General features: G+C 45.4%; 1 protein-coding gene across 2 annotated transcripts; it reads right to left on the reverse strand.

The window, feature by feature from the left end:
• Positions 1-281: 281 nt before the first annotated feature.
• Positions 282-27,428, reverse strand: ndrg4 (NDRG family member 4). 2 transcript variants are annotated; one of them, XM_067234049.1, is made up of 15 exons: positions 27,408-27,428; positions 21,849-21,954; positions 19,027-19,147; positions 16,910-16,972; positions 16,403-16,463; positions 13,790-13,876; positions 13,271-13,327; positions 13,055-13,158; positions 12,808-12,864; positions 12,675-12,726; positions 4,419-4,466; positions 3,287-3,322; positions 3,100-3,151; positions 2,333-2,371; positions 282-436 (listed from the first exon to the last, which is right to left on the reverse strand). In XM_067234049.1, exons 1-15 carry the CDS (start codon positions 27,426-27,428, stop codon positions 282-284), a joined length of 1,059 nt encoding a protein of 352 aa, XP_067090150.1. The 2 variants fall into 2 exon arrangements, with proteins under 2 accessions (XP_067090150.1, XP_067090148.1); XM_067234047.1 differs by lacking the exon at positions 2,333-2,371.
• Between the last annotated feature and the right edge of the window lie 265 nt (positions 27,429-27,693).

Here is a 27,693-nt window from a genome sequence, read left to right on the forward strand (position 1 = left end):
GGAAGTCAAAAGTAGATAATTTAAAAAACTGTGGACTGGAAGCAAACAGGACACAAGTGAAATACAGACATAAGAGAAAGTTTGTAGAAACTCAGTCACTCGTCTCCCTCCTCCCCCTCTCCTCCACCCTCTCATCTCCCCCTCTCTCCTTCTTTCGCATCTCCCCTCTCTTCCCCCCTCTCTCTCCCCCCTCTCGCCTCCCCTCTCCTTCCCCCTCTCCCATCTCTTCCCCTCTCTCTTCCCTTCTCCTCCTCCCCTCTACCCCCCTTTCCATGGCAGCCTCAGCAGGAAACCTCCATGCTGTGGGAGAGCTGGGCCACAGCCTCGCTGCTGTCCGTGTGGGTGAAGGGCCGGGGGCGGGAGCCGTCCAGGGAGCTGCCGCTGGCCAGGGAGCCTGTCCGGGAGCGAGCCAAGCGGGTCATACTGGCAGAGGGCACTGGGAGGAGGGGAGGAGAGGAAGCAGGGAGGAGAAAAGGATGAGAAACAGGGAAAGGGGTAGGAGAAGAAGAGGGGAGCAGGAGGAGAGAAGGAGTAAAGGGGAGCAGGGGATGAGTAGGGTTTAGGAGAAGAAGAGGAGGAGAAAGAAGGAGGAGAGCAGGAGATAAAAATAGATGAGACAAAGATGATGGACATTGGGGTGAAGAAAAGGAGGGAAGTGAAGTGGGTGGAGGATGGGTAAGACCAGAGTAAAGGAGAGGTGGAGAAGGAAGGGAGATAGCAGAATAATAATGAGAGTTGATATTGAAGGTTGGGGAAAGAGAGAGATGGAAATAGGAAAGGTAAGAGTTGGAGAGAGAAAAAATAGATAGAGACAGCAATCAGAATCACAGAATACAGCAGCAGGAAAATTATCTGGGAGAGATGGGGCCACAAGCTGTGTATGAAGAGCCAACTGTATCCTCCTAAACTGCTGATGAGACCAGGCTGCTGGCCTGATGCTGCAGATACCAGCCATGTGTCTGTCTGGATAACAGACCTAACGCTGAACACACAGTTCTCATGTTTTGTCTTGCGGAAGAATGTTGGTTTTGTCAAAACACAGACCTGTTTCAACTACAGAATAAATAACATTAAACTATCTCAAACAGGGTGCTTCATTTCAGCTAAATGTTTTTATCTGGAATGGGCTAAACTGACAACACCATTTGACTGGTTAACCCCACTATCATACTCCATGTTCTGAAATGTGTCATAGCACCACAGTTGAGGTCAGCAGCAGGGTTGAGGACACTAGGGTTGAGGACAGCAGGGTTGAGGTCAGCAGGGTTGAGGACAGCAGGGTTGAGGACATCAGGGTTGAGGACAGGACAGCAGGGTTGAAGACAGGACAGCAGGGTTGAGGACAGGACAGGAGGGTTGAGGAGAGCAGGGTTGAGGTCAGCAGGGTTGAGGACATCAGGGTTGAGGAGAGCAGGGTTGAGGACAGGACAGCAGGTTTGAGGATAGTAGCAGGGTTTTAGACTGGATATCTGAGTTTAAGACAGGACAGCAGGTTGAGGACATCTGGGTTTTAGACTGGAAATCTGGGTTTTAGACAGGGCAGCAGGATTGAGGACAGCAGGGTTGAGGACAGCAGGGTTGAGGACAGCAACAGGGTTGAGGACAGCAGCAGGGTTGAGGACAGGACAGCAGGGTTGAGGACAGCAGGGTTGAGGACAGCAACAGGGTTGAGGACAGGGCAGCAGGGTTGAGGACAGCAGGGTTGAGGACAGCAGGGTTGAGGACAGCAGGGTTGAGGACAGGGCAGCAGGGTTGAGGAAGCAAAGTTGAGGACAGCAGGGTTGAGGACATTAGGGTTGAGGACAGGGCAGCAGGGTTGAGGACAGCAGGGTTGGGGACAGGGCAGCAGGGTTGAATACAGACTCCTGAAAGCAAATAATCCACAGTATTGAAGCTATATAAAAAAGATTTGAGGACGAGATGAAGAGCAAAAACAACAATCTAAAATTGCGTCAAAGTAAGATAATCTGAGCAGTGTTGCCAGAAGTCACTATTGGCTCTCTGAAAAGTTGCTAAAAGTCGAAAGATGGTGATGGCGTCATGTAGCGTCAAGCTTTAGATCTGTAGATGTACTAAGTACAATTAGAAGCCTACTTCTATAAACATTGGGACCAGTAAAACACAAAGAAAGGCAAATATAATGTAATTCACAAAGAAGAAAACAGTTAACAACTGAAAACGGAGATTGGCAAAGTAGCAGAAAGTCGATAGATTTTTCGCGAGTCGCAAGATAAGATTTTTTCGTCACTAGGCAAGGTGTAAAGTCGGCAAATTGGCAACACTGCATCTGAGCTGAAGGGAAGGGCAGAGGGCAACACCAAACAGGAAGTACCTGGCCCTCCACTCAACCTTCCATCCTTCACACACGCAACTGAGAGACGGAGGCAGGGAGACAGAGGGCAAGATAAACACAACGCAAACACTGAATTAGACAACAGACACTGTAACACCACATGCAGCACAACACCATACAATACTTCAGTTGCACACCATTACTGGAATAAAAGTGAGACTGGACACACAAGGGTGAAACAACAGAATAAGAATCTAAAGGAAAGATAAATGGTCAATCATTCATGTTCCCTCCATCCGTACCTCCCTCTCTCCTTCCCCCCATCCCTCCACCCCTACTTCCCTCTCTCCTTCCCTCCATCCCTCCACCCTTCCATCCCTACCTCCCTCTCTCCTTCCCTCCACCCCTCCATCCCTCTTCCACTCCCTCCACCCCTCTTCCCCTCCCTCCACCGCTCTACCCCTCTCTCTATCCCTATATCCCTCCCTCTACCCCTCCCTCCATCCCTCCCTCTATCCCTCCATCCCTCCACCCCTCCATCCCTCTTCCCCTCCCTCCACCCCTCTACCCCTCCCTCCATCCCTCTACCCCTCTATCCCTCCCTCTACCCCTCCATCCCTCCCTCTACCCCTCCATCCCTCCCTCTACCCCTCCATCCCTCCCTCTACCCCTCCATCTACCCCTCCCTGTACCCCTCCCTCCATCCATCCCTCTATCCCTCCACCCCTTTATCCCTCTACCCCTCCCTCCCTCCATCCCTTTACCCCTCCATCCATCCCTCAGTCGTGATCCCCCAGGGTACTTACTGTAGCTCATGCCCTGCAGGAAGTACTTGAAGGCTTCACTCAGCTTCCCAGGCTGTGGTTGGATAGAATGGATGAGAGACCAATCACTGCATTCACTTCAAATGTGGCCAATCACTGCATTCACTTCAAATGTGGCCAATCACTGCATTCACTTCAAATGTGACCAGCGGCCATGCTTCTGTCTAACCTGTGTTAACTGGGGAAGTCCACCAGAATCAGCCATCTTCAACCAACCAGGAGGGACAGGAACCGCACAGTTAGAACATAAAACAGGTACAATATAGAACTGTTAGAACAGGTAGAACATAGAAGAGTATAATTACAAAGACAAGTTATGAAAAAATCAAGCCCTCAAATATAACTGCATGCAGCAATGAGGTGGCCAAGCAGGTCAAATGAACGAAAAACATTTTAGACATCCTCAGAATAGGGTTCCGAATACATGCAGCAAATATCTGTGCCAAATATGGTTAAGATTGAACACACTTTGTAGGAGTAGTAAAGAAAAAGTTGTTCTCATTAATTCAAAATGGCGGCCGCATCAATTCGGCAGGTGTCACACATTATCATGTGTCACACACTGGATCTCCCAAGATATCATGAGACAAAGGAATCACTGAATAAAGGCAAACAAATCAACAGTTATTGGCCAAGACACATTTTTGCTTCCAGCGGCCACCCCCAGTGGTCAAATGACATCAAATTGTTTGGACATCCTCAGAAGAGGGTTCCGAGTCGACATACCAAGTTTGGTGTTGATATCTCAAAGACTTGCTGAGATATGACACAACTTCCAATTTTGATTGTCTGTACCGGACAAACGGTTTTGAAAATCAAAAATCCTTTGATAATTTGAGTGAGGGTTGCTCTGACGATGATCTGTGCCAATTCTGGGGAAGAGTGGACAAAAATTTAAGGAGGAGTCTCAAAAAAATGAACTTGTCTTGATCCAGGGAATCCAACGGTACCTCATTTGTGAAAATGGGTCACACGGTTCAAAAGTTACGCAATGTAAACAAACGTCAAACTTTGACCCGTTGGTGGCGCAAGAGTGCTCCAGTGGGAGACATGACACTCAGTGAAAATAAAGAGGGGACTGTCCTTAAAGAGTGTGCCAAATTTCACAACTTTTGACCATACGGTTCTAGGGGCTACCATAGACTTCAATGGGAGAAGAAGATGTGTAATAATAATAAGAAAAGGTAGAAACACTTAAGTGGCTCCGCAGCTTCGATGCTTGGCCACCAATTATAATTGTTCATATTTAAATAGAATACATTCTATAAGTATTGCAGAAGAAGAACACCGGGTGTAAATACCTTCAAGAACGTAGTGTGGCTCGGATCCAGTTTAGAATTGCATTCAACCTTGGAAAGTAAAATTTTGTGCAAAACAAACATTTATCATCACATCAAATTTGTATTTGTCTGAGTTTATGTGTATAATAATAATAATAATAAAAGCCTTTATTGTCATTGTGTTTGCATACAACGAAATTTGGAGTGCTTCTCCTGTTGGTGCAAGGAGTGTATGAGGTATGTGTGTGAATGTGTGTGTATGTGTGTGTGTCTGCGTGTGTGTATGCCTGCATTCATGTGCGTGTGTACTATGGGGTGTAATCAGTATCAGCGGTTCATATGCAAAGCGCACAGTAGCGCCTGCACGCGCCTGCGCGATGATATCAACCCTCTGAACGCACGCGAGAAGTTTACATGACTTACAATAAACACGGGCGTTCACACACACATCACGTAGGCGTCACGCTGGTGTTGTGCACACGCATGTTACTAACGTGTGAACTACATGACGTGTACACTACACCTGACATACAGTTAGGTCCATAAGTATTTGGACATTGACACAATTTTCATCATTTTGGCTCTGTATACCACCACAATGGATTTGAAATGAAACAATCAAGATGTGCTTTAAGTGCAGACTTTCAGCTTTAATTTCAGGGTATTTACATCCAAATCAGTACAAATCAATACAATACATTTTATATGTGGCCCCCCCCTTTTTAAGGGACCAAAAGTAATTGGACAATTGGCTGCTCAGCTGTTCCATGGCCAGGTGTATGTTACAAAAACATTAGGTGTGGCCAAATCAACTGTTTGGTACATTCTTAAAAAGAAAGAACGCACTGGTGAGCTCAGCAACACCAAAAGACCCGGAAGACCACGGAAAACAACTGTGGTGGATGACAGAAGAATTCTTTCCCAGGTGAAGAAAAACCCCTTCACAACAGTTGGCCAGATCAAGAACACTCTCCAGGAGGTAGGCGTATCTGTGTCAAAGTCAACAATTAAGAGAAGACTTCACCAGAGTAAATACAGAGGGTTCACCACAAGATGTAAACCATTGGTGAGTCTCAAAAACAGGAAGACCAGATTAGAGTTTGCCAAAAAACATCTAAAAGAGCCTGTACAGTTCTGGAACAACATCCTATGGACAGATGACACCAAGATCAACTTGTACCAGAATGATGGGAAGAGAAGAGTATGGAGAAGGGAAGGAACTGCTCATGATCCAAAGCATACCACCTCATCAGTGAAGCATGGTGGAGGTAGTGTTATGGCGTGGGCATGTATGGCTGCCAATGGAACTGGTTCCCTTGTATTTATCGATGATGTGACTGCTGACAAAAGCAGTAGGATGAATTCTGAAGTGTTTCAGGCAATATTATCTGCTCAGATTCAGCCAAATGCTTCAGAACTCATAGGACGGCGCTTCACAGTGCAGATGGACAATGACCCGAAGCATACTGCGAAAGCAACCAAAGAGTTTTTTAAGGCAAAGAAGTGGAATGTTCTGCAATGGCCAAGTCAATCACTTGACCTAAATCCAATTGAGCATGCATTTCACTTGCTAAAGACAAAACTGAAGGGAAAATGCCCAAAGAACAAGCAGGAACTGAAGACGGTTGCAGTAGAGGCCTGGCAGAGCATCACCAGGGACGAAACCCAGCGTCTGGTGATGTCTATGGGTTCCAGACTTCAGGCTGTCATTGACTGCAAAGGATTTGCAACCAAGTATTAAAAGTGACAATTAGATTTATGATTATATTAGTTTGTCCAATTATTTTTGGTCCCTTAAAAAGGGGGGGTCCACATATAAAATGTGTTGTAATTCCTACACCGTTCACCTGATTTGGATGTAAATACCCTGAAATTAAAGCTGAAAGTCTGCACTTAAAGCACATCTTGATTGTTTCATTTCAAATCCATTGTGGTGGTATACAGAGCCAAAATGCTGAAAATTGTGTCAATGTCCAAATACTTATGGACCTAACTGTATATGGGGGGTGATTAGTGCCAGGTAATGTTAACAAAGCTAGCAACCGTTGCTACGCCTAACAAAGCAAACAATCATTGCCACCGCTACGCCATACGTCTGCAATCACTGTCACCGCTACGTCCCTACGTCTGCCATCACTGCCACCACTACGCCATACGTCTGCAATCACTGCCACCGCTGCGCCATACGTCTGCAATCACTGCCACCGCTGCGCCATACGTCTGCAATCACTGCCACCGCTGCGCCATACGTCTGCAATCACTGCCACCGCTGCGCCATACATCTGCAATCACTGCCACCGCTACGCCATACGTCTGTAATCACTGCCACCGCTACGCCATACGTCTGTAATCACTGCCACCGCTACGCCATATGTCTGCAATCACTGCCACCGCTACGCCATATGTCTGCCATTATGTGGATAGCTAGGTAGTAAGGCAGCTAGCTCACCATTATGACAGTATTATCATCTAGTGAGACCCTTCAAGAGATAAGGTGTCACGATCCAGCGCTCCCCTTCCCCTGAATACTGATGCCTTCAAATCTGGACCCCAAATCCCCCCCCCTGTTTACTATCTAGTTGGTTTGTTCCGTTTCTGTTGTGCATGTCCACTCCTTGGATAGAGTTGCCCACTTATCCAGACACACCTGTGTCTGGTTACCAATCATATTGGGCTGTATATATAACCCTGAATCCCTTGTGTCCCTTGCAAAGTCTTGTTTAGATTACTGTCACATTCTGAGCATTTATCTGGTTTCCTCTTGATGTCGATCCTTGTTTGTTCCAGACCTTGTTCCCTCCTGCCTGATACTTGTTGGTACCTTTGAAACTCTACCTGCTCCTGATGTATCTGTTTTCAATCGTTAAAATAAACATTCCTCACATATACATTTTTGTTGTATGATTTATTCTGACATTAGATTACAAGTAAACGATTTGTGGGTAAAATTATCATTACCTGTGGTTTCAAACCAGTGTAGCTCACTGCAACACTGTAGCCTAAGCTTCGCCACACAGGGCTCGCATTTTGCGTTGTTACTGACAATGATCGCTACCAGTGAGCTTTTTATGAATGAGCGATTATCCACTAAATAAATGTCAAGCTTATTTACGTTTTGGGGGGCATATTTTCAGTTAGCAGATGGTACTGTTTGAATCGCGATTCCATCTTCTACTGCCGGTGTTACGTCCCAACTGGTTCCCAATTTAACTGGTTCCCCAGCTGTGCGTGCACCTATCAGTCTGCCTCTATCACCAGATTCGTCACAAATTCACAAACATATTACTGGCGATTTTCAAGTCGGATCTCATATTTGCTGCTCATATGGCGTGAATGGCTGTAATGTAGTGCTCACTACATTTGATCAGAATATACAATTATGAAATGAATTTATTTCAAAAGATATAGCGAAGAAACACTCACCATAGGCTACACAAAATCGCATAGGAAACGAATGTTTCCATGTTGTGTTACGCGTATTTTGATCGTATTGTCTGGATTAGCAGCGACGTTCTTAGTAGAATTTTTAATATGTGGTGTCAGAAGGAGCTGTGATGTCGTGGAAAATACGGCTATTGCCTCGAAAACAACCCCAAATACGTGCATAGTAGCCTACATTCGGGTTGTGTCTATGGGAACCAGTTGATTCAGAAGAAGCCAAATCAAAATGTTACCTGACGGCCAACGTAGATAACAAATACGTAACGATTTAAATATATTTTGTGAGCTGGTATAGCTCGCGGTGTAAATCAACGGACTTTGATGCGCACGTATTTTTGCTCTAGTGCGATCGAATCCCACTTCATGCAAGCCTGCAAATGTTTTATTTTGTCTCAATTTATTTTGTCGCGAATGGTAGCCTAATGTAGTGCGCACGTAGCCTATAGGCCTACTTTCATATTTGCCGCAGCAAATATGAGATCCGACTTGAAAATCGCCAGTAATATATGTCAATTTGTGACAAATCTGGTGATAGAGGCAGACTGATAGGTGCACGCACAGCTGGGGAACCAGTTAAATTCAAAAACGGATCCCTGTGCAACCGACGCAAGCAAGCACACCCTACAATTTCCCCAGAAATTGTACCCTCTCTAGTTTATCATTGCTTTGGCACAAAATGCATTCAATGACTAAACTTTTCAAATTACATTCTTTTCTCACTTTGACACAACAACCGCCCAAACGGTATGTACCTACAGGCCAATTTGCACATGCTTACATACTGTTTTCAAAACAATAACATAATACAATACTGAATAAGACAGCAATTTGCTACATTTCTACAGTAATATTGTAATGAAATATATTTCGAATCAAAAAATTAAATGCTATAAAAACTATTGGAACAAGCAAAGCTGATTCTCATTGTAGCTGAACATCTACACAGGTGTTACTCTTTCAATTTCATTACAAAAGGAGACAACTTCAGAATAGTTTTGTATTTTGATGTAAACATGGACCCAGCAAGAGATAGAGAAGTGGCTGAAAGAGGAAGAAGAGTGGCTGGGAGGGGGCGAGGAGTACGTATGCGTGGTGGAAGAAGAATAAGAATAAGATCAAGAGCTGTAGTCTCAGATGAGATCAGAGCTACTTTAATTGATCATGTAATAAATCATGGTCTCTCAATGAGAGAGGCGGGTCAGAGAGTGCAGCCAAATATGCAACGCTCAACAGTGGCATCTATTTGTTAGAGTTTTCCGGCAAACCAACAGGTAACTTGTATTCTGCAAGGGCATCTGACTGAGCTGCACATTACAGAAGTAAATACAGCAAAGCTTCCAAACCCACTTGTGTGTAATTGCTTTTGCATTTCTGCTTAGGACAGTTACCTCACACAGGTCGGAGAGGTAGGATGTTCACTGATGTGCAGGAAACTGCCATTGTTGATATGGTTATCAGAAACAATGGCATAAAACTCACTGAGATTCGAGGCAGACAACGTTACTTTTGCACATATTCACAGTGTAAGCAAAACAAGTATTTCTAGAGTCCTGAAAAAACATCAGGTCAGGATGAAGCAGTTGTACACTGCCTTTTGAGAGGAACTCTGAACGTGTGAAGCAACTCAGGAACCAACATGTCCAGGTAAGATCACAATAACATACAGAACTGTTTTTGAATTGAACTGTGATTTAAGGCAGGCAAACACCCCACATGTTCATCTTTGTGTATGAGGTGGGTTTCAACTTGGCCAAAACACGGCGTAGAGGAAGGAATGTGATTGGGAAGAGAGCCACAGTGGATGTCCCGGGCCAGAGGGGTGCCAACATCACAATTTGCGCAGCAATATTCACTGATGGACTGCTGTTACACAAACCACTACAGTTTTTTTTTACAGTCGCTGGGACACATTTCTCAATACTTAAGTCACGTTTTCAAAACTCTTCACACAGTGAGCACAACAGAAGTATATGTGGGATAAACTCTGGATCATTTATCATTGTTTTGGCACAAAATGCATTCAATGACTACATCTTTCAAATTACATTCATTCTTTTCTCACTTCGACACAACAACTGCCAAAACTCTATGTACCTACAGGCCAAATTGCACATGCTAACATACTGTTTTCAAAACTGTTCAACTTCAGTTCAAAACAATAACATAATACAAAACTGAATAAGACAGAAATTTGCTACATTTCTACAGTAATATTGTAATTAAATATATTTTGAATAAACAAATTACATGCTATAAAATGATCTCTATGAAAGGGTTGTGCTAGGTGAGGAAAGGGATGCAGAGAGAAGAAATCAGCCAACATTTGTATGGGACAATGTGGCATTTCACCACTCCCGTGCAGTCACCGAGTGGTTTGCAGCCCATCCCAGAATGGTGTCACTTTTCTTCCCACCTGACTCTCCATTCCTCAACCCCATAGAATAATTATTTTCCTCATGGAGGTGGAAGGTTTACTGTATGACCACCATCCACATGATCAAATGTCCCTCCTGGACGCAATGAATGCTGGATGCTTGGACATTGCCAGGGACGGATCAGGCATGCCAGAAGATTCTTTCCTAGGGTGTATTGCCCTAGATGACATAAGATGTAATGTGGATGAGAAACTATGGCCAAATGCAGAAAATTACAGTAGCATTCATATTGTATCTGGGTGACCATGGATGACAAGCTCTCCCTCACAGCCCACATTGCTGCGGTCTCCCGGTCATGCAGATTCATGCTCTACAACATCCAGAAGATCAGGAGATACCTGTCTGAGCATTCCACCCAGCTGCTAGTCCAAGCACTTGTCCTCTCAAAGTTGGACTACTGCAACTCGCTGCTCGCCGGTCTCCCAGCATGCGCAACCCGCCCTCTCCAGAGGATTCAGAACGCGGCAGCCCGTCTGGTCTTCAATCTACCCAGACGCTCCCATGTTACCCCACTCCTCATCTCCCTCCACTGGCTTCCCATCACGGCCCGTATCAGATTCAAGACCCTGGTACTGACCTTCCGAGCGGTGAACGGGACTGCACCCGACTACATCAAGTCTCTCCTTCAGCCTTACACCCCCACCCGCCACCTACGGTCTTCTTCTGACAACCGTCTGGTGGTCCCACCGCTCAAGAGCGCCCGATCCTAACACAAGCTCTTCTCCTGTCTGGCCCTCCAATGGTGTAATCAACTCCCCACCTCCATCAGGGACACTGACTGTCTCCCCACCTTCAAGAAAAGGCTCAAGACGCACTGGTTCCTGGAGTACAACGGCACTTAGGAATGATTGGCTGGACCTGATGTTAGTTTCCTCCAGGATCACAATGTCTCTTATTGAGAGACTTGTTGCTTTTGTTGGTTTGTTGTAACTGTCTTAAAATGATTGTACTCGCCGTGAAATATATTATTGTTGCTTGCTTTTTTCCACAGGTACACTCTTGCACTTTTGAGGTTATTGCTGTTTAATTGTAAGTTGTCTAACTACATGCTCTTATTGTTCTTCCCTTTGGGACTTATTTGGTATTCACAATGTATGCATCATGTTTGACTACCCGCAATGTTTGGGGCTATCTCGTTGTTATGATCAGTAACCTATGCACTTTTGTAAAACTCTCTCTTGGAAGTCGCTTTGGATAAAAGCGTCTGCTAAATACATAAATGTAAATGTAAGTATACTTATTTTTCGTAAGGGACCCCCCAAAAATGTTCACTGCACCCCCAGTCAAAGCAGGCTGCATCCGGCCCTGGATGGAAGGCACTTTCAATAAAGATGGGAAAGCGAATGTTTGTGCTTCAAGGAGAAAAAAGGTATGTATTTTGTGTTGTAAGGGGATGTCGGTCGTTAAAGAGTACAATCTCTGTCGGCATTTTGACACCAACCACGGAGATAAATATGCCAAATTTATCCATTCAAGAAAAACAGCAGATTGTCCAAGGATTAAAAGGCGGACAGCAATTGCAGCAGAATAGGCCCTATGTTCACAAAAGCTACAACTAAAACACTATGTTTTTACATTGTTACATCGTAGTTACAACTGGCCCTTTGAGGGCAACCATAATGCTGATGTGGCCCTCGGTGAAAATGAGTTTGACACCCCTGCTGAAGGGTGTAGCTTTCTAAAACTCGCCAGAGTAGCCGACGCGTCATTCACCCATATCAGGTACGCGGTGAACGGACTGTTTGTGTGCATGTGTGCGTTTGTGTATGTGAGTGTGTGTACGTGTGTGAGTGTCTGTGAGAGTGTGTGTGTGTGAGTGACAGCAAGGAGTGGGGTTGACCCAGATGTTTTAGTAGCCACAATACTGCAGAGATGAGTCATCCTGCACAAACAGGGGAAAGGAGAGGAGGGTAGAGAAGATGGGAGGAGAGGAGATGGGAGGAGAGGAAAGGAGGGGAGATGGGAGGAGAAAATGGGAGGAGAGGAGGGAAGATGGGAGGAGAGGATGGGAGAGGAGGGAAGAGAAGATGGGAGGAGAGGAGGGGTGGGAAGAAAAGATGGTAGGAGAGGAGAGGAGGGAAGAGGAGAGAAGATGGGAGGAGGGGAGAGAAGAGAAGATGGTAGGAGAGGAGGGGAGAGAAGATGGTAGGAGAGGAGGGGAGAGAAGAGAAGATGGTAGGAGAGGAGGGGAGAGAAGATGGTAGGAGAGGAGGGGAGAGAAGAGAAGATGGGAGGAGAGGAGGGGAGAGAAGAGAAGATGGGAGGAGGGGAGAGGAGAGAAGATGGGAGGAGAGGAAGGGAGAGGAGAGAAGATGGGAGGAGAGGAAAGGAGGGGAGAGGAAGGGAGAGATGATGGGAGCTGGAAGTGAGTGGATAGAGTTTGAGATGGAGATGAACTCACCACTCCCTCCTCGGCTGGGGCATTATCCCCCACAACCAACATGACAGGACACCTGGACGGAGGAGATGATAGTCACACTGCTGGCTGAGTTCAGGGGCATTAAAGAAATGTCTGCTGATGGAGAGTCGCTCACCTCAGGGTCTTGGCATTGAGCACTGTCCCACTGCGGTTCATCTCCAGGTCCCGCCGACTGACAGATACAGGAGAGGGGCTCAGCCAGACAGTGTGTGTGTGTTGGGTGCATGTGTTGGATGTGTGTGTACTGGGTATGTGTATGTGTTGGATGTGTGTGTACTGGGTATGTGCATGTGTTGGATGTGTGTGTACTGGGTATGTGTACGTGTTGGATGTGTGTTTGTGTTGGGTGTGCGTTTGTGTACCTGTTGTACATGTTCCAGAAGAGCTGAAGATTGAACTGGTTGATGGTGTTGTTGATCTGTTGTCTATAGCTCTGGACCAGCTCTGTGTTGTTCATCAACTCCTCCTGAAGAGACAGAGGAGAGACTCGATGAGGAGGGAGGAGATACCACAGAGAGATACCACAGAGGAGAGAGACCAAAGAGGAGGAGAGAAACTGAGACAGACAGGTAACTGACCTGGCTGAAGAGATGAGGCAACACTGTGTCAGGCAGAGCACTGGTCAGACCAGACAACTGGAGAGGGCAAGTAGGGAGAGAGACAAAGAGAGAGAGAAGTAGATATATAATGTAATGTAATAGAAAGAAAACTAATTGTATTGCTGTGAACCCATTTAGCCATGCCAATAAAGCATACTGACGTTAAATGTGATAATGATGTGATAATGATGGCATAATGATGGCATCATAATTAATTACTTTAATTTCCAACCCTTAAAACCATCCCTTGCTGGGTTTGTGGTTGGGTGAGAGAACACAGTGACTATAGTGTAGCATGCTAATAACAGGCTTGACAACACAGTGACTATAGTGTAGCATGCTAATAACAGGCTTGAGAACACAGTGACTATAGTGTAGCATGCTAATAACAGGCTTGAGAACACAGTGACTATAGTGTAGCATGCTAATAACAGGCTTGAGAACACAGTGACTATAGTGTAGCATGCTAATAACAGGCTTGACAGGGTGATGATCCACCTTTGATGCCGCCCAGTCAATCCAGCCCTTCCCATTTGGGTCGATGTTGAGCAGAACCAGACCCTCAACCATGTCCGGGAAGATCAGCTGAGGGGAGAGACAGGGAGGGAGGGAGAGAGGTGGGAGGGAGACAGGGAGGGAGGGAGAGAGGTGGGAGGGAGACAGGGAGGGAGGGAGAGAGGTGGGAGGGAGACAGGGAGGGAGGGAGAGAGGTGGGAGGGAGACAGGGAGGGAGGGAGAGAGGTGGGAGGGAGACAGGGAGGGAGGGAGAGAGGTGGGAGGGAGACAGGGAGGGAGGGAGAGAGGTGGGAGGGAGACAGGGAGGGAGGGAGAGAGGTGGGATGGAGACAGGGAGGGAGGGAGAGAGGTGGGAGGGAGACAGGGAGGGAGACAGAAAGAGAGATAGAGAGAGGAAAGATGGAGGGAGGGAAAGATAGAGGAGAGAGAGAGATAGAAGAAATTAAGCTTAGCACAAGTTCAGTCAGGCAAGACCGAACCCTGCACTCAGGCTCACACGATATGTTCCACTATTCACTCCCTCCGCTATGAACGCTCTCTTCTTTCCCTCTTCTCATGTCGGGCTGTCATCTGGGTATCAGTAGGCAATCAATTAGCCGCTCTCTCTATCAATTAGCGGTGACAGAACTTTTCCCTCCTGCCAGCCTATCATAATGATGCTGTGCCTTTAAATACGTGTTTCTCCCTGTTTAGTTTGTCTATGCTACCAAAGTGCGCGACCCTTCACCTCCCCGTCGCCACCCGGGGACTGCGTTCCGGCTCCCTGGGTCGTCAGCTGCCGCCACCACCACCAGTGTCTGGACTCCGTGGGGGATTTGTCTTCGAATGCGGGGCAGACGCCCTTTGATCATTTATTTCCCATGGGGTCTAAGCTCCAAACACTTGTAGTACATTTATCATTTGTAATAAACATCACTTTACTCATCAAGGTCTCTCCTGATTGAACTAGAGACATGTTCAGAAAGACTGAACACGGATAATCACCAGGGTTCTAAATTAACACCCGCCAACCCGCCAAATGCGGGTTAAAATTCATTTTGGCGGGTGTTAATAAAAACTCACTAGCCAGTTTGGCCGGTTATACATGAGGCATTAGATGAATGATACATAAGGCTCTGTTCTCGGCATGGTTCTTGGTCATTTATCCCCCTGGCAGTACTTCCTAAGTTTCCCATGAACACTGTGCCGTAATGCTACGTGATAACGTTTTATACGCCCATTGGCTGCGCGCAGTTGAAGTGAAACCGGCGCGAGAAACCGTGGAAACGAACGGAGCGTCCACCAGAAAACACAAGGAAGAAGTCAAACGAAGCATAGCGGATCATAGGAGGTAATAAGAGCTAGCTAGAGTAGAAAAGTTAAGTAAAAAGTTAACTTAATGCAGCGGTGGTTAGGACAAACTTCTGGGGGCGAGAAGAAGAACGAGGCAGGGGATGAGGATATTGATAGCACTAGAGAAACGAACAAAAGAAAATGTAATGCCAAATGGCGGACGGGTCGGGAATGGCTTGTGTTTGACAATGAAAATGTTGTCATGTTTTGTAAGGATTGCCGCATGTAGTCTACGCATAAGAAAAATTATGTTGCTTACTGACACAGTCTAGTGTAATGTAAATACACTGTTCTTAATAAAGAGTATATTAGGTCAGTTTAATTAGTCAGGTGGCTGAGCGGTTAGGGAAGCGGGCTAGTAATCAGAAGGTTGCCAGTTCGATTCCCGGCTGTGCCAATTGACATTGTGTCCTTGGGCAAGGCACTTCACCCTACTTGCCTCGGGGAAAATGTCTCTGTACTTACTGTAAGTCGCTCTGGATAAGAGCGTCTGCTAAATGACTAAATGTAAATTAATGCCTGCTTAGGACAAAACGTTACTGTAAATGCATGGGCAGGAGTCAATCTCATCATGACGCGAATGGACGTTATAGCCATTTACAATAAATCGTGTCCTTACTTAGTCACGTGTTGGTGATTTCACATACCCGTGCATCATACTTCTGTGCTTCATTTTACTTCATTTTCTGTGTTTTTCATGCCAACAATGTTAATAAAATGATCAAATGCATTCAGTGAAACTCATAATTGTGTCTAACCCTAACCCTAAAAAATTTGGCTAGTGGAAATTCTGATTGGCTGGTGATCAAAAAAGTTAATTTAGAACCCTGATAATCACCTAGGCACAGATACCTGGTGATAGTAGTTACGTAGCTGATTATCTTGCTAACAGGTTAAGTTAGTGGACTCACAGCAAACTAACAGGTTAAGTTAGTTGACTCACAGCAAACTAACAGGTTAAGTTAGTGGACTCACAGCAAACTAACAGGTTAAGTTAGTAGACTCATAGCAAACTAACAGGTTAAGTAAGTGGACTCATAGCAAACTAACAGGTTAAGTTAGTGGAATCACAGCAAACTAACAGGTTAAGTTAGTGGACTCATAGCAAACTAACAGGTTAAGTTAGTGGACTCACAGCAAACTAACAGGTTAAGTTAGTGGACTCATAGCAAACTAACAGGTTAAGTTAGTGGAATCACAGCAAACTAACAGGTTAAGTTAGTGGACTCATAGCAAACTAACAGGTTAAGTTAGTGGACTCACAGCAAACTTGGCCAGGATGTAGGCTCCAGCTCCAACTCCAATTCCCACGATGCTCTTGAATCTAATAAAGACATGGTCTTTCATAACTTTCTGAATAAAGACATGGTTTTTCTTAACTTTCAAATTGCAGTTGTGGTTAAACGCTCATCCAAACGTCACGCTGCACATCCTTGGGTGCTGAGGGCAACTTCATACAGAGAAATGAGCTTCAAGGTACTCGACAGAAACAGACAGACAGACACACAGACACATAGACAGACACATAGACAGACACACACACAGACACACACAGACACACACAGACACAAATACACACAAATTCCTGCCTTTATAGTTAGATGAGAGAAAGAAAAATAAAGATGTGACCAGATGAAAAGAGAGAGCTAGAGTAGAGAGAGATAGAGAGACAGAAGACAGTGAGAAGAAGAGAGAGAGACAGAGGAGAGATGTGGAGTGATAGAGCGAGGTAGAGACACAAGGGTAGAGAGAGAGATGGGCTCCACTCACCCAAAGTGCTGGATGACACTGGGCAGCATCCCTGCCAGCTGGTCCATGGTTGGGAACTGGTACCTGCAGGCTGAGACCTTTAGTCCACATTGCTACTGCTGAAGCACTAATGCATTTGTGTGTGTGTGTGTGTGTGTGTGAGCATGGTCTTGTTTAACTACTCTTGTAGGGACTTGGAGGAGTCAATGACTGAAAGAGTTTACCTTGTCATAATTGAATAATGACAGTTCGATAGGTAAAATGGACATACAGTGAACCTCAAGTCCCATTGACACCTCTTTCCTATAAACATCTCATAATTATTTTTTTTTACTGTAAACCGGTCAGTTTCAAAAAATCCACAGAGTTGACGTAAACTCTGTGTACTTCATCGGGAATTACAAAGAAAGTTTGGAAGTTTAAAAGGATTTAAACACAATGGACAATTTAAAGAAGGATTTTCTAAGCCGCTGTTGCTGATAAGAGGTGCTGTTCTGACCGTATGCTCATCACAAACAGAAGCTGTGTATGATTTTGTCGCTAACAGTTATTAGCAATGCTAAGGTCTCCTGTATCTAAATAGCCTACGTTTCAAATACACATCAACATACTTAGCAAATAACTCTAGCTACACTAGCTGTTAGTCGGCATTAGAAGGGAAGCTTACGAAAAAATAACAAGAAAACGAATAGCAGTCTAGCCTATTGCTAACGCCTGTCTAGATTATCTATTGAAAGAACTGAGAGAGGCAGGTGCTCTTGCATTAGCAAGCTAAACTAATTTACATGGCTAAGAACATTCAATGTAGCGAACTACCAAGCTTGTCACGTTAGCATGCTAGCGTAGCTAGCCTAGAATAGGCCTGGAATCGAACCAACAACCTTCTGATTAATAGCCCGACTCCCTAACCGCTCAGCCATCAATTAGTGTTAGAATTAAGGCTTTAGGGGTTTAGGGTTAGATGTTAGTGGTTAGAGATTATTAAAAAAATGTATGGGAGTGACTGTTCGGGCCCAAGGGCGCCGGCAGGAATTTCGGGACCCATGGCAAAAATTCAAAGTGCGGCGCTAATCGCAAATCGGACATATGACGTGTCGCGGTTGGCGCCCTTTGCTGGTAGTGCGGGAGGATTAATTAATGGATTGCTTCTTGGAGTTCGATAGTAATGGGGAGACTGGGGTGCTGCTGACTCATCTGTTGTTAAGTCTGTTTAAAGGGGCAGGGAGTCGGGACAATGATTTAATCTGAATATCTTGCTAAATGTTTCCCTGCACTGATTAAATGTTGATGAAATGTAGGCTAACACTGTACCCAGCTAACAAAATGACGTCCCCAGGACGTCCCTTGTTAGCTGGGTAGCTAGATAGCTTATATGGAGTCAGATGGCTGAGCGGTGAGGGAGTCTGGCTAGTAATCTGAAGGTTGCCAGTTCGATTCCCAGCCGCGCCAAATGATGTTGTGTCCTTGGGCAAGGCACTTCACCCTACTTGCCTCGGGGAGAATGTCCCTGTAATTACTGTAAGTCGCTCTGGATAAGAGCGTCTGATAAATGACTAAATGTAAAATGTAAATGTAAATATGGACATTAAACCAACAGGTTAATACCACTCACAGATTGGCTACCCACCTTTCTTGGTAAAAAACTGGGTTACTGATCGAAACCCTCTCTTTTGTCTATCCTCTCTTTCTTTTTTCTCTGATCTTTTCCAAAACCCTGATTTGTGTTTTCGGCCCGACATTCTAGCGACTAGCGCATCTACTTACTGCAACTAAACACCGTCACCGATAAGTGCGCTAAGGCAGGATCAAACCATTTCATGCAGATACAGGGGGATGGTCGGTCAATATGGATGTTTACTTTTTGGTCAATAAGGATATTTAACCTTTATTGCCAAACGCAGGTAAAAACAAAGAGATCATTCATTGTATTATATTTTAAATGTAGCTATTATATACTCAATGATGGTTTATATCATATAATTTTATATTACTTTTTGCCAATTTTTTGGGGGCCCTGTCAGTCAGGGGCCCTTAGAATCGTCCTAACTTTTCCCCCCTATACGGCGCCCCTGTTCGGGCCGCATTTTGATGAAAAAAAACGAACCTGTGTGTGTATGCTGTATGTGTGTTAGTCTCACCCCTGTGGTAGCTGAGGAGCACCGATCTGCTGTCCCGGAGCGTCAACATGACATACCACAAAGTGCTGGGTAATCTCCTGCATGTCTTCATTGTGGAAGAAGGAGTTGAAGCAGAGCTTGTCTGTAGAAGGAAGAGGAGGAGGGATGGAGGAGGAGGAATGGAGGATGGATAGGTGGAGGAATAGACGAGGGATGCAGGAGAGATGGAGGAGAGATGGATGGATGGAAGATGGATGGATGGAGGAGGATGGAGGAGGATGGATAGATGGATGGAGGAGGATGGAGGAGGGATGGAGGAGGATGGATGGAGGAGGGATGGATGGAGGAGGATGGATGGAGGAGGGATGGATGAAGATGGATGGAGGAGGATGGAGAAGGGATGGAGGAGGGATGGATGGAGGAGGAGGAGGACAGTAAACAGGAAAGAGAGATATGGTCAGGAAGTAAAGGTGGAGGTGAGCAGAGAGGAAGCAGGAGGCCAGGTAGGAGATGTACAGTGCATGTGGAAAGTATTCACAGCGCTTCACTTTTTCCACATGTTATGTTACAGCCGTATTCCAAAATGGATTAAATGTATTTGTTTCTCAAAATTCTTCACACAATACCCCATAATGATAACGTTTTATTTTTTCAATTTCATTTGAAAATTACAAACGAATCACATGTACAAAGTATTGACAGCCTTTGCCATGACACTCAAAATTGAGCTCAGGTGCATCCTGTTCCCACTGATCATCCTTGAGATGTTTCTACAACTGTGGTAAATTCAGATGATTGAACATCAACTGAATTTAGGTGGACTCCTCCACTCATCCACTTAACAACACTGTCCTCCACTCATCCACCTAACAACAACACTGTTGTTCTACTGTGTTCTATTGGAACATGCCCGACCCTCCCCTTCTCTCTTTCTCTCCTGCCCCACCCTTCTCTCTCTCTCCTGCCCCACCCTTCTCTTTCTCTCCTGCTCCACCCTTCTCTCTCTCCTGCCCCACCATTCTCTCTCTCCTGCCCCACCCTTTTCTCTCTCTACCCCTTCTCCCTTCTTCCCCATATCAATGTTTTCTGATTCACACTGCAGAGCTGTGCTGACAAGACTTGCATAATAACACTCAACTGCTGCAGAATGACCCAGCCAGCCAGTCAGGGCAGCCATTATAGCAAGCAGCCTGCCAGTAAGCCATCCAGACCATGGCCCTCCTCACCTCTGACCCACACTCTCCTGCCCCCATACCCCTAGGCATGTTTGTCTGACCTACATTTGATATCTCAGTTCCTGACCCTCTTTTCTTTGTTGCCCCTCCCCTGTTAGCTCTAAATCTCTCTTTTATCCCTGTTTTATCACCGATCGCTCTTTCCGCCTCTCTTTTTGCCTTTATTTCAGTCACTTCTCTCGCTCTCTCGTTTCCCTCCCTGTGCGTGTTGTTGTGTTATCCCTTCATAATGCTGCCAGACAGAACAGAGTAAACATGATGACACTAAGCCTGACCCTATCTCTCACCCTGACCCTGTCTCTCACCCTGACCCTGTCGCTCACCCTGACCGTCTCAGAGACGGGCAGCTTTTTTTGTAGTTGTTACATAGAATTGTAAGTATAGGGCTCATCAAGAATTTGTTTTGTGTATATGAACAGAAATGTTCATGCACTCTCCATATATCTCAAGAGCACTTCATTTCAGGGCCTACCCCTACCCATTACTAAAATCGCAAACCAACAGCTGTGTGTTACCAACAGTTTGTGTTTTGTCCCCGGCCTGATCCGGGCCAGGTTTTCTGTTTTTCACAGGTGTTGGCTCCAGGCTCCAGGTTTCATGCCACATACTCCATCCCTCCACCTGCAACTCATCCCCCTCATGAGCACCACAGTATTTCAACCCCGGTTTTCCAGTCATTCATCGCCAGTTCAACGCTTCTCCTACGTTGTTAGTACCGGCTCCTATGCTATGTTTATATAACTTCGTACACTCCTAATAATATATTTTTCTCTCTGCCTGCTACAGACCGTGCCACATCCTCCTGTTCATCAGCCTGCCTGCTCCACCTGCCTGCCTCGCCTGCCCGCCCCGCCTGCCCGCCCCGCCTGCCCGCCCCGCCTGCCCGCCCCGCCTGCCCGCCCCGCCTGCCCGCCCCGCCTGCCCGCCCCGCCCCGCCTGCCCGCCCCGCCTGCCCGCCCCGCCTGCCCGCCCGCCCCGCCTGCCCGCCCCGCCTGCCTGCCTCACCTTATTTCCAATAAACCAGTCAACCGTGCCTTCTGTGGAGTTGTGCATTTGGGTCCACCAGCCGGTAGCCAGTTGGTCCATCTTAACAAGCTGTATTCCAATATCTGACCCATCACAAGGTTTAGATAGTGGATGTTTTACTACAAACACTGCTGTGTCAGCAGGACACTTCCTGAAGGCATCAGCAGAACATGACATTCCACCAATCACTGTAGAGGAAGATAACAAGCAAGGGATGCTGGGAAGAGGTGAGAAACCCTCCAGCCGCCAACAAGATGAGAACGTTGACAGAACTGGACAACCTGAGAGAACCTTTCTTAGCACCTCGACTGACAAAGCAACACCTCACACACACACCTACACACACACACACACACACCTCAGACACCTACACAGACCTCACACACACACACACATTTTCACACATTACACACACACCTCAGACCTACACACACACACACCTCACAGGCCTACATACACATACACAGCAGCAATTGCCATGTTACACTGGAGGATAACACACAGACACACACTAAGACACACACACACACATTCAGACACACACATACACTCATACACAGCTAGAAGTTTGTGTGTACTCACGGTTCAGACCCACGTCGTGGTAGGTGAGGATGGCTGGTTTGTTTCCCCTCGGAGCCCCTCGGATCACCACATGCAGCATCCCGTAGGGAGTCTCAATGTCGTGTTCCTAGAACACCCACACCCACACACACACACACCACACACACCCAGAACACAGGCACAAACAGAACACACACAAACACAAAACAGAGACTCTTATTCCAAACGGGAACTCACATGGCAACACAGATCCTGACATGTACTACATTTACATTTAGTCATTTAGCAGACGCTCTTATCCAGAGCGACTTACAGTAAGTACAGGGACATTCCCCCCCAAAGCAACTAGGGTGAAGTGCCTTGCCCAAGGACACTGGAACTGCAACCTTCAGATTACTAGCCCGACTCCCTCACCGCTCAGCCATCTGAGCCATCTCCCTCCCATGTACTAGAAATCATTCAGTATTTGACAGTTTCTCTTTTCCTTCACTGTTGAACATGCCCTCCTGGACCAAAACTCATGGAACACACTACGACCTCAACTCAGTTCACATCAGAAGCCTGCCAGTAGGACTGGGTTTATTTAAATTATTTACATTTACATCCAACACAGCTCATGTCCATATCTGGTGTTTTCTGTGGATCAACATGTCATGGAATGAGCAGCAGAGATCTCTTCTGCCAGACGGCTTGAAATGGTCTCATTGGGTGTGCTTTGCCTTCGGCAAGGGCACAACCTTTGTTGTCTCACATATATATTTATTATTGTGAGAATGCTGTTCGGCATTCTCACTATTGTTTTTCCAACTTCTTAGTTCTTCCGCTGTTTTTTGTCCTTTAACTAGTCCTGCATACTTTCACCGATTCCTACAATTTTTGTATCAAAACGTTCAGCTCCTTCAGGAGATGTGTGGTATGTCTTTTGGTATTTCTCACTTTTATACTTTTTAAGATATTAAGGTTTTTGTGCAAATTATTCTCCCATTAAAAGTAATGGTAAATCTTTTCAAATCATTAAAAAGCTTCCTCCTCTTTCAAACATAACTACTTCAGCATACTTTCAGCTAGAGACACCATTCAACCTTTAAAATGTTCACAAGACATTCAGCTATTCCCAAATGATTCCGCTTTTTCAAATATTCAGCCAATTTTGAATTATGACAGTTTGAAATACATTAAAATGTTTGCTCCTTCTTGATTTTTATGAATGAGCAGCAAGCAGAGTGGCACACTGCTGCATGCTCTTTTTCTTATATTCAACTAAATTGTCAAACACATTCCTCTAACTTTCTTAACTTACAGAAACAAGTTATACCTTAAAATGTAGGAAAAATTGTCCTCTTTCAGCCAATGTAACTACTAAAGAGCTCACATTTACAGATTTTAAGGTATGAGCCTTGAAGCGAGAGTAGCCTTTCAAATTCTCTCACTAAATTCAATGGAGAGGTGGGTAAAATCCGTCAGAGAAAGCAAGAAGGAAGACGATTTCGAAACTGCATATAAAGGACATCTCTAGTTTCGGCAGAGTGTTGGGTCTCGGAAAATATCCTCATTTTATTGATTGGACGTGTAGTTTTGCGTCTAGGTCAACTTGTTTGAAGTGTGGATGCTAGGTAAATGTTCGTTTTTCTCTCTGCCTAGCTCGTTAGCTATCACAGCTGCGCCATCACCGTGGCAACCAAACAGACACGCACCATTAACGTTTTTGAAACTGCCAAAGGAGTTGTATTACTGACCGCACAGACACATAAAGGATATATATGGTTTCGGCAGAGTCTTGGAATGAAATATACGTAGTTATGTGGGCAATGTAGAACAGTGGACAGATTCGATATTTGATCTTTTGTTAGTTATGGCCATTCTAGTGACGCTACTGTCATCATGGATGCTAATAGAACGGCGAAACCAGGTCACATACGGTCTAATAACTATCATTCATTACCTAGCTACAAACAAATGCTTCGTAACTGAAGAGTATTTACTTTTTATCGGCGATATTGACAACAGAGGTTAAGGAACTTGTCTTAAATCAAAAGATGGTCTCCGTTTTCAATTTGAAGCAGTAGTTTATGTAGGAAATTTTCCATTGCATCCTCTCTCAAGCTTACGTCTTCGGTTATTAAAGCCTACGGTGTTAATACAGTCTGTAAAAATACCACTTTGACACACTTGCAAGAAATTATCCGCTAGTTAGATGTAGCATTATCTTATTATTTAAGTAGGCCTATAAAAAACTCACCAGGGACAACGACAACATTGGCAACCCTGCACTATGAATTATTAGTTCCCCTAGCCTGCCTTTGGTCCCCCAGTGGCTAGAATTTTCGATCGGTGTAAACCAAGCCCTGGGTGTTCTTCTCCGCCTTTCAGAAAATGAAAGCTCAATTGCTCTGTTTGAAAATCTCCTCTTTGTTAAGTCACAAGGAGGAAGGTTACCTACCCTCTCTCTTCTTTGCCCGCCCAGATAATCTTGCCCGCCCATAAGAAACTGAGCTACGACCGTGCAAGTGTTTTTTATCCTCGAGAGACATCATGGCTTGCAAACGAACGAAGCATTACATTTGCTCAGTTTGGATGTACAAAGGAAAAAATATTTTTACAGTTCCTTCATCCGAGCCTCTGAAGACCCAGTGTCTTAATTTTATTTTCTCTGGAAATGCGCCTACACAACTTCTATTGTAGGCGCATTTGTTTTGTATGTCTGCGCCAAACACTTCAGCCACGACTGGATCAATACTAACTCTCTTTCGTCCAGCTACTAACCTCGGACAAGTAAGTTAACTAACGCTATATCATTTTGTAGCTTTACTGTATATGGTTACCTAGCTTGCTACCCTTAGAATGTGGCTGTAACATTAGCTCTGCAGCTAACAGCTGAGTTACTGTCGCTAATGTAAAGGTAGATAGCATCAAGTATGTGTGAATACACATGCTGTAACGTGAGTGTTGTACACTTCTTTATTTGGATAACCATTCTGCTGTTGGTGTTATGGCGAGCGCGATATCCGCCTTTCCCCTCATTGAAATGACTGAGTGTGTACCTCTGCAAACCAGGGTTATCAGATGAGAATGGGCAAATTCGAAGCATCTTACAGCAAAGGGGCTACAGCCATTGATACATCCATTGTAAACATTAGCGCATGGTGCCGCCCCTCCGCTCCACATTAGCATTTAAAGCTACAGACACCAAAACAGCACCTGAGGAAAGCTCCTTGAGGGACTGCTAGTACATTTAGTCATTTAGCAGACGCTATAGTGTTAGTAGTGGCTGTAATTCTGCACCAAGGCTGAATTTCGGGAAAGAGACTCCTGATACAGTATTAGGGGACCACTAAGGCCTATATAAAAGCATCCAAAAACAGCATGTCATGTCACCTTTAAATTAAGTGTCTGAACAGGACTGGTTGTGCAGGTACACATGATTAGTTTCTCCTCCGTCTTGAACCTGAAACCTAGATTCTAGGTTAGTAATGTTGCCAATCTGTTGCCAATGACCAACGGTTGTTACGTTTTTCCAGCAAGTTCAAGTCATTCCAGTGTTGTTCTTTTACGTTCCGTTGCACGGTTTAAGTAAATTAAGTTTTTGTTTTTTGTGGCAAAAAGTGAAGCTAACGGTGGCTTACTTGTTAGCCACAGTCAATGACGCTACTTACGTCACTAACGTCACGAAAACTCGCGTGACTACCTCTAGCAGAAAACATCTAAAAAAACATCTAGCGTTAGCTACACAGCCGTTTAGGAAGTCAAACGGCGACAGAACATGTTCTGCACTCCTCTTACTTAAATCAAAAGTCTATCTAACTACTAACCTGAACTTCCTTGCCACAGCATAAACTTTGTCAATCTGTTCTGGAAAATAATTAATTTCAGCGTAAACCGTACAACGGAACGTTAAATCCAATTCAACCAACGCAATCGCTACCAAGACGAACACAGCAGTAGTCTAGTACTGTACCGTAGTAGTACAATTTACCGGGGCAGCTTCTCCACACAGGGCTATATCGCATTGTGCGTTGTTACTGACAATGATCGTTACCAGTGAGCTTTTTATGAATGAGCGATTTTCCACTAAATAAATGTCAAGCTTATTTACGTTTTGGGGGGCATATTTTCAGTTAGCAGATGGTACTGTTTGAATCGCGATTCCATCTTCTACTGCCGGTAACGTCGTAGAATAATCTTCAAAGGGGGGTCTTTATTAATGAATGAATGCAATGAGTAGGCTACATTCCTGAAAATATCACGATAAGGGAAAAACTTAAAAGGACGTTTAAGTCATGGAGATTAGGTAATTTTTTACACCGGTCTGCCAAATTTATTCGTTTTGATTTAACGATGAGGCTGCCTCTTGCAGGGAAAATGAGAAGACATCTATTTCATTCTACACTTCACTCGTATTTTCAGTTGTAAATGAGCAGCAAAAAAATAATGCTTTTAATGTGTAATGTAATCTTTTATAAATAATAAGTATGCATTTTTATATAAAATATACAGAAATATCAGTTGTAAAAATGTCATTCAAAAACGGACCCCTGTGCAACCAACGCAAGCAAGCACACCCTCTCTAGTTAGTGTTGTAATCTGCTGTGACCCACATTCGTTTAGCCACACACACAACCAGCCAGACAGCACACCACACACACAGCCAGCCAGCACACACCACACACACACAACCAGCCAGACAGCACACCACACACACAGCCAGCCAGCACACACCACACACACACAACCAGCCAGACAGCACACCACACACACAGCCAGACAGCACACACCACACACACACAACCAGCCAGACAGCACACCACACACACAGCCAGCCAGCCAGCACACACCACACACACACAACCAGCCAGACAGCACACCACACACACAGCCAGCCAGCACACACCACACACACACAACCAGCCAGACAGCACACCACACACACAGCCAGCCAGCACACACCACACACACACAACCAGCCAGACAGCACACCACACACACAGCCAGACAGCACACCACACACACAGCCAGTACACCACACACACAGCCAGTACACCACACACACAGCCAGCACACCACACACACAGCCAGCACACCACACACACAGCCAGCACACCACACACACACACACACACAGCCAGTACACCACACACACAACCAGCCAGACAGCACACCACACACACACAGCCAGCACACACACACACACAGCCAGCACACCACACACACAACCAGCCAGACAGCACACCGCACACCACACACACACAGCCAGCACACACAGCCAGTACACAACACACGCACACACAGCCAGTACACCACACACACACACACACACAGCCAGTACTCCACACACACACAGCCAGTACACCACACACATGGCCACACAGACAGACAGGTACTGTGCCACTTGGAGTCTACATCATTACCATAGAGGTACAAAATCACCACAACCAAAGGTAATCAACATTTTCTAAAACATTGACGATAGCTGTGAACGAACATACACACACACAGATACACTCACACACAGATACACTCACACACAGTTACACTCACACACACAAACATACACTCACACACACAGGTCCTCCTGCCACTCACCCCATCCCAGCACTCAGGCATGCTGCCTCCAAAACTGAGTCACGAGGAGAGGAAGAGGAGGAGGAAGAGCTTTCAGGAGGCAGGAGAGACAGACCGGACTGGTCCTGTCCACTAATGGGACTAACAGCTGGTGGTTCTGGTTCTGGCTGGAGAAGCTGCATCTGACCTGCTCTCACTTCTACTCCGACGTCCTTTATACAGCTCCTTATATATCCCACACATGGGGCGGGAGGAGATGCACCTCATTGGCTAGAACAATTGCCTCCATGAATCTGATTGGCAAGCT

The sequence above is a fragment of the Osmerus mordax genome, chromosome 4, assembly GCF_038355195.1.
Source record: "Osmerus mordax isolate fOsmMor3 chromosome 4, fOsmMor3.pri, whole genome shotgun sequence".
Taxonomy (NCBI): Eukaryota; Metazoa; Chordata; class Actinopteri; order Osmeriformes; family Osmeridae; genus Osmerus; species Osmerus mordax.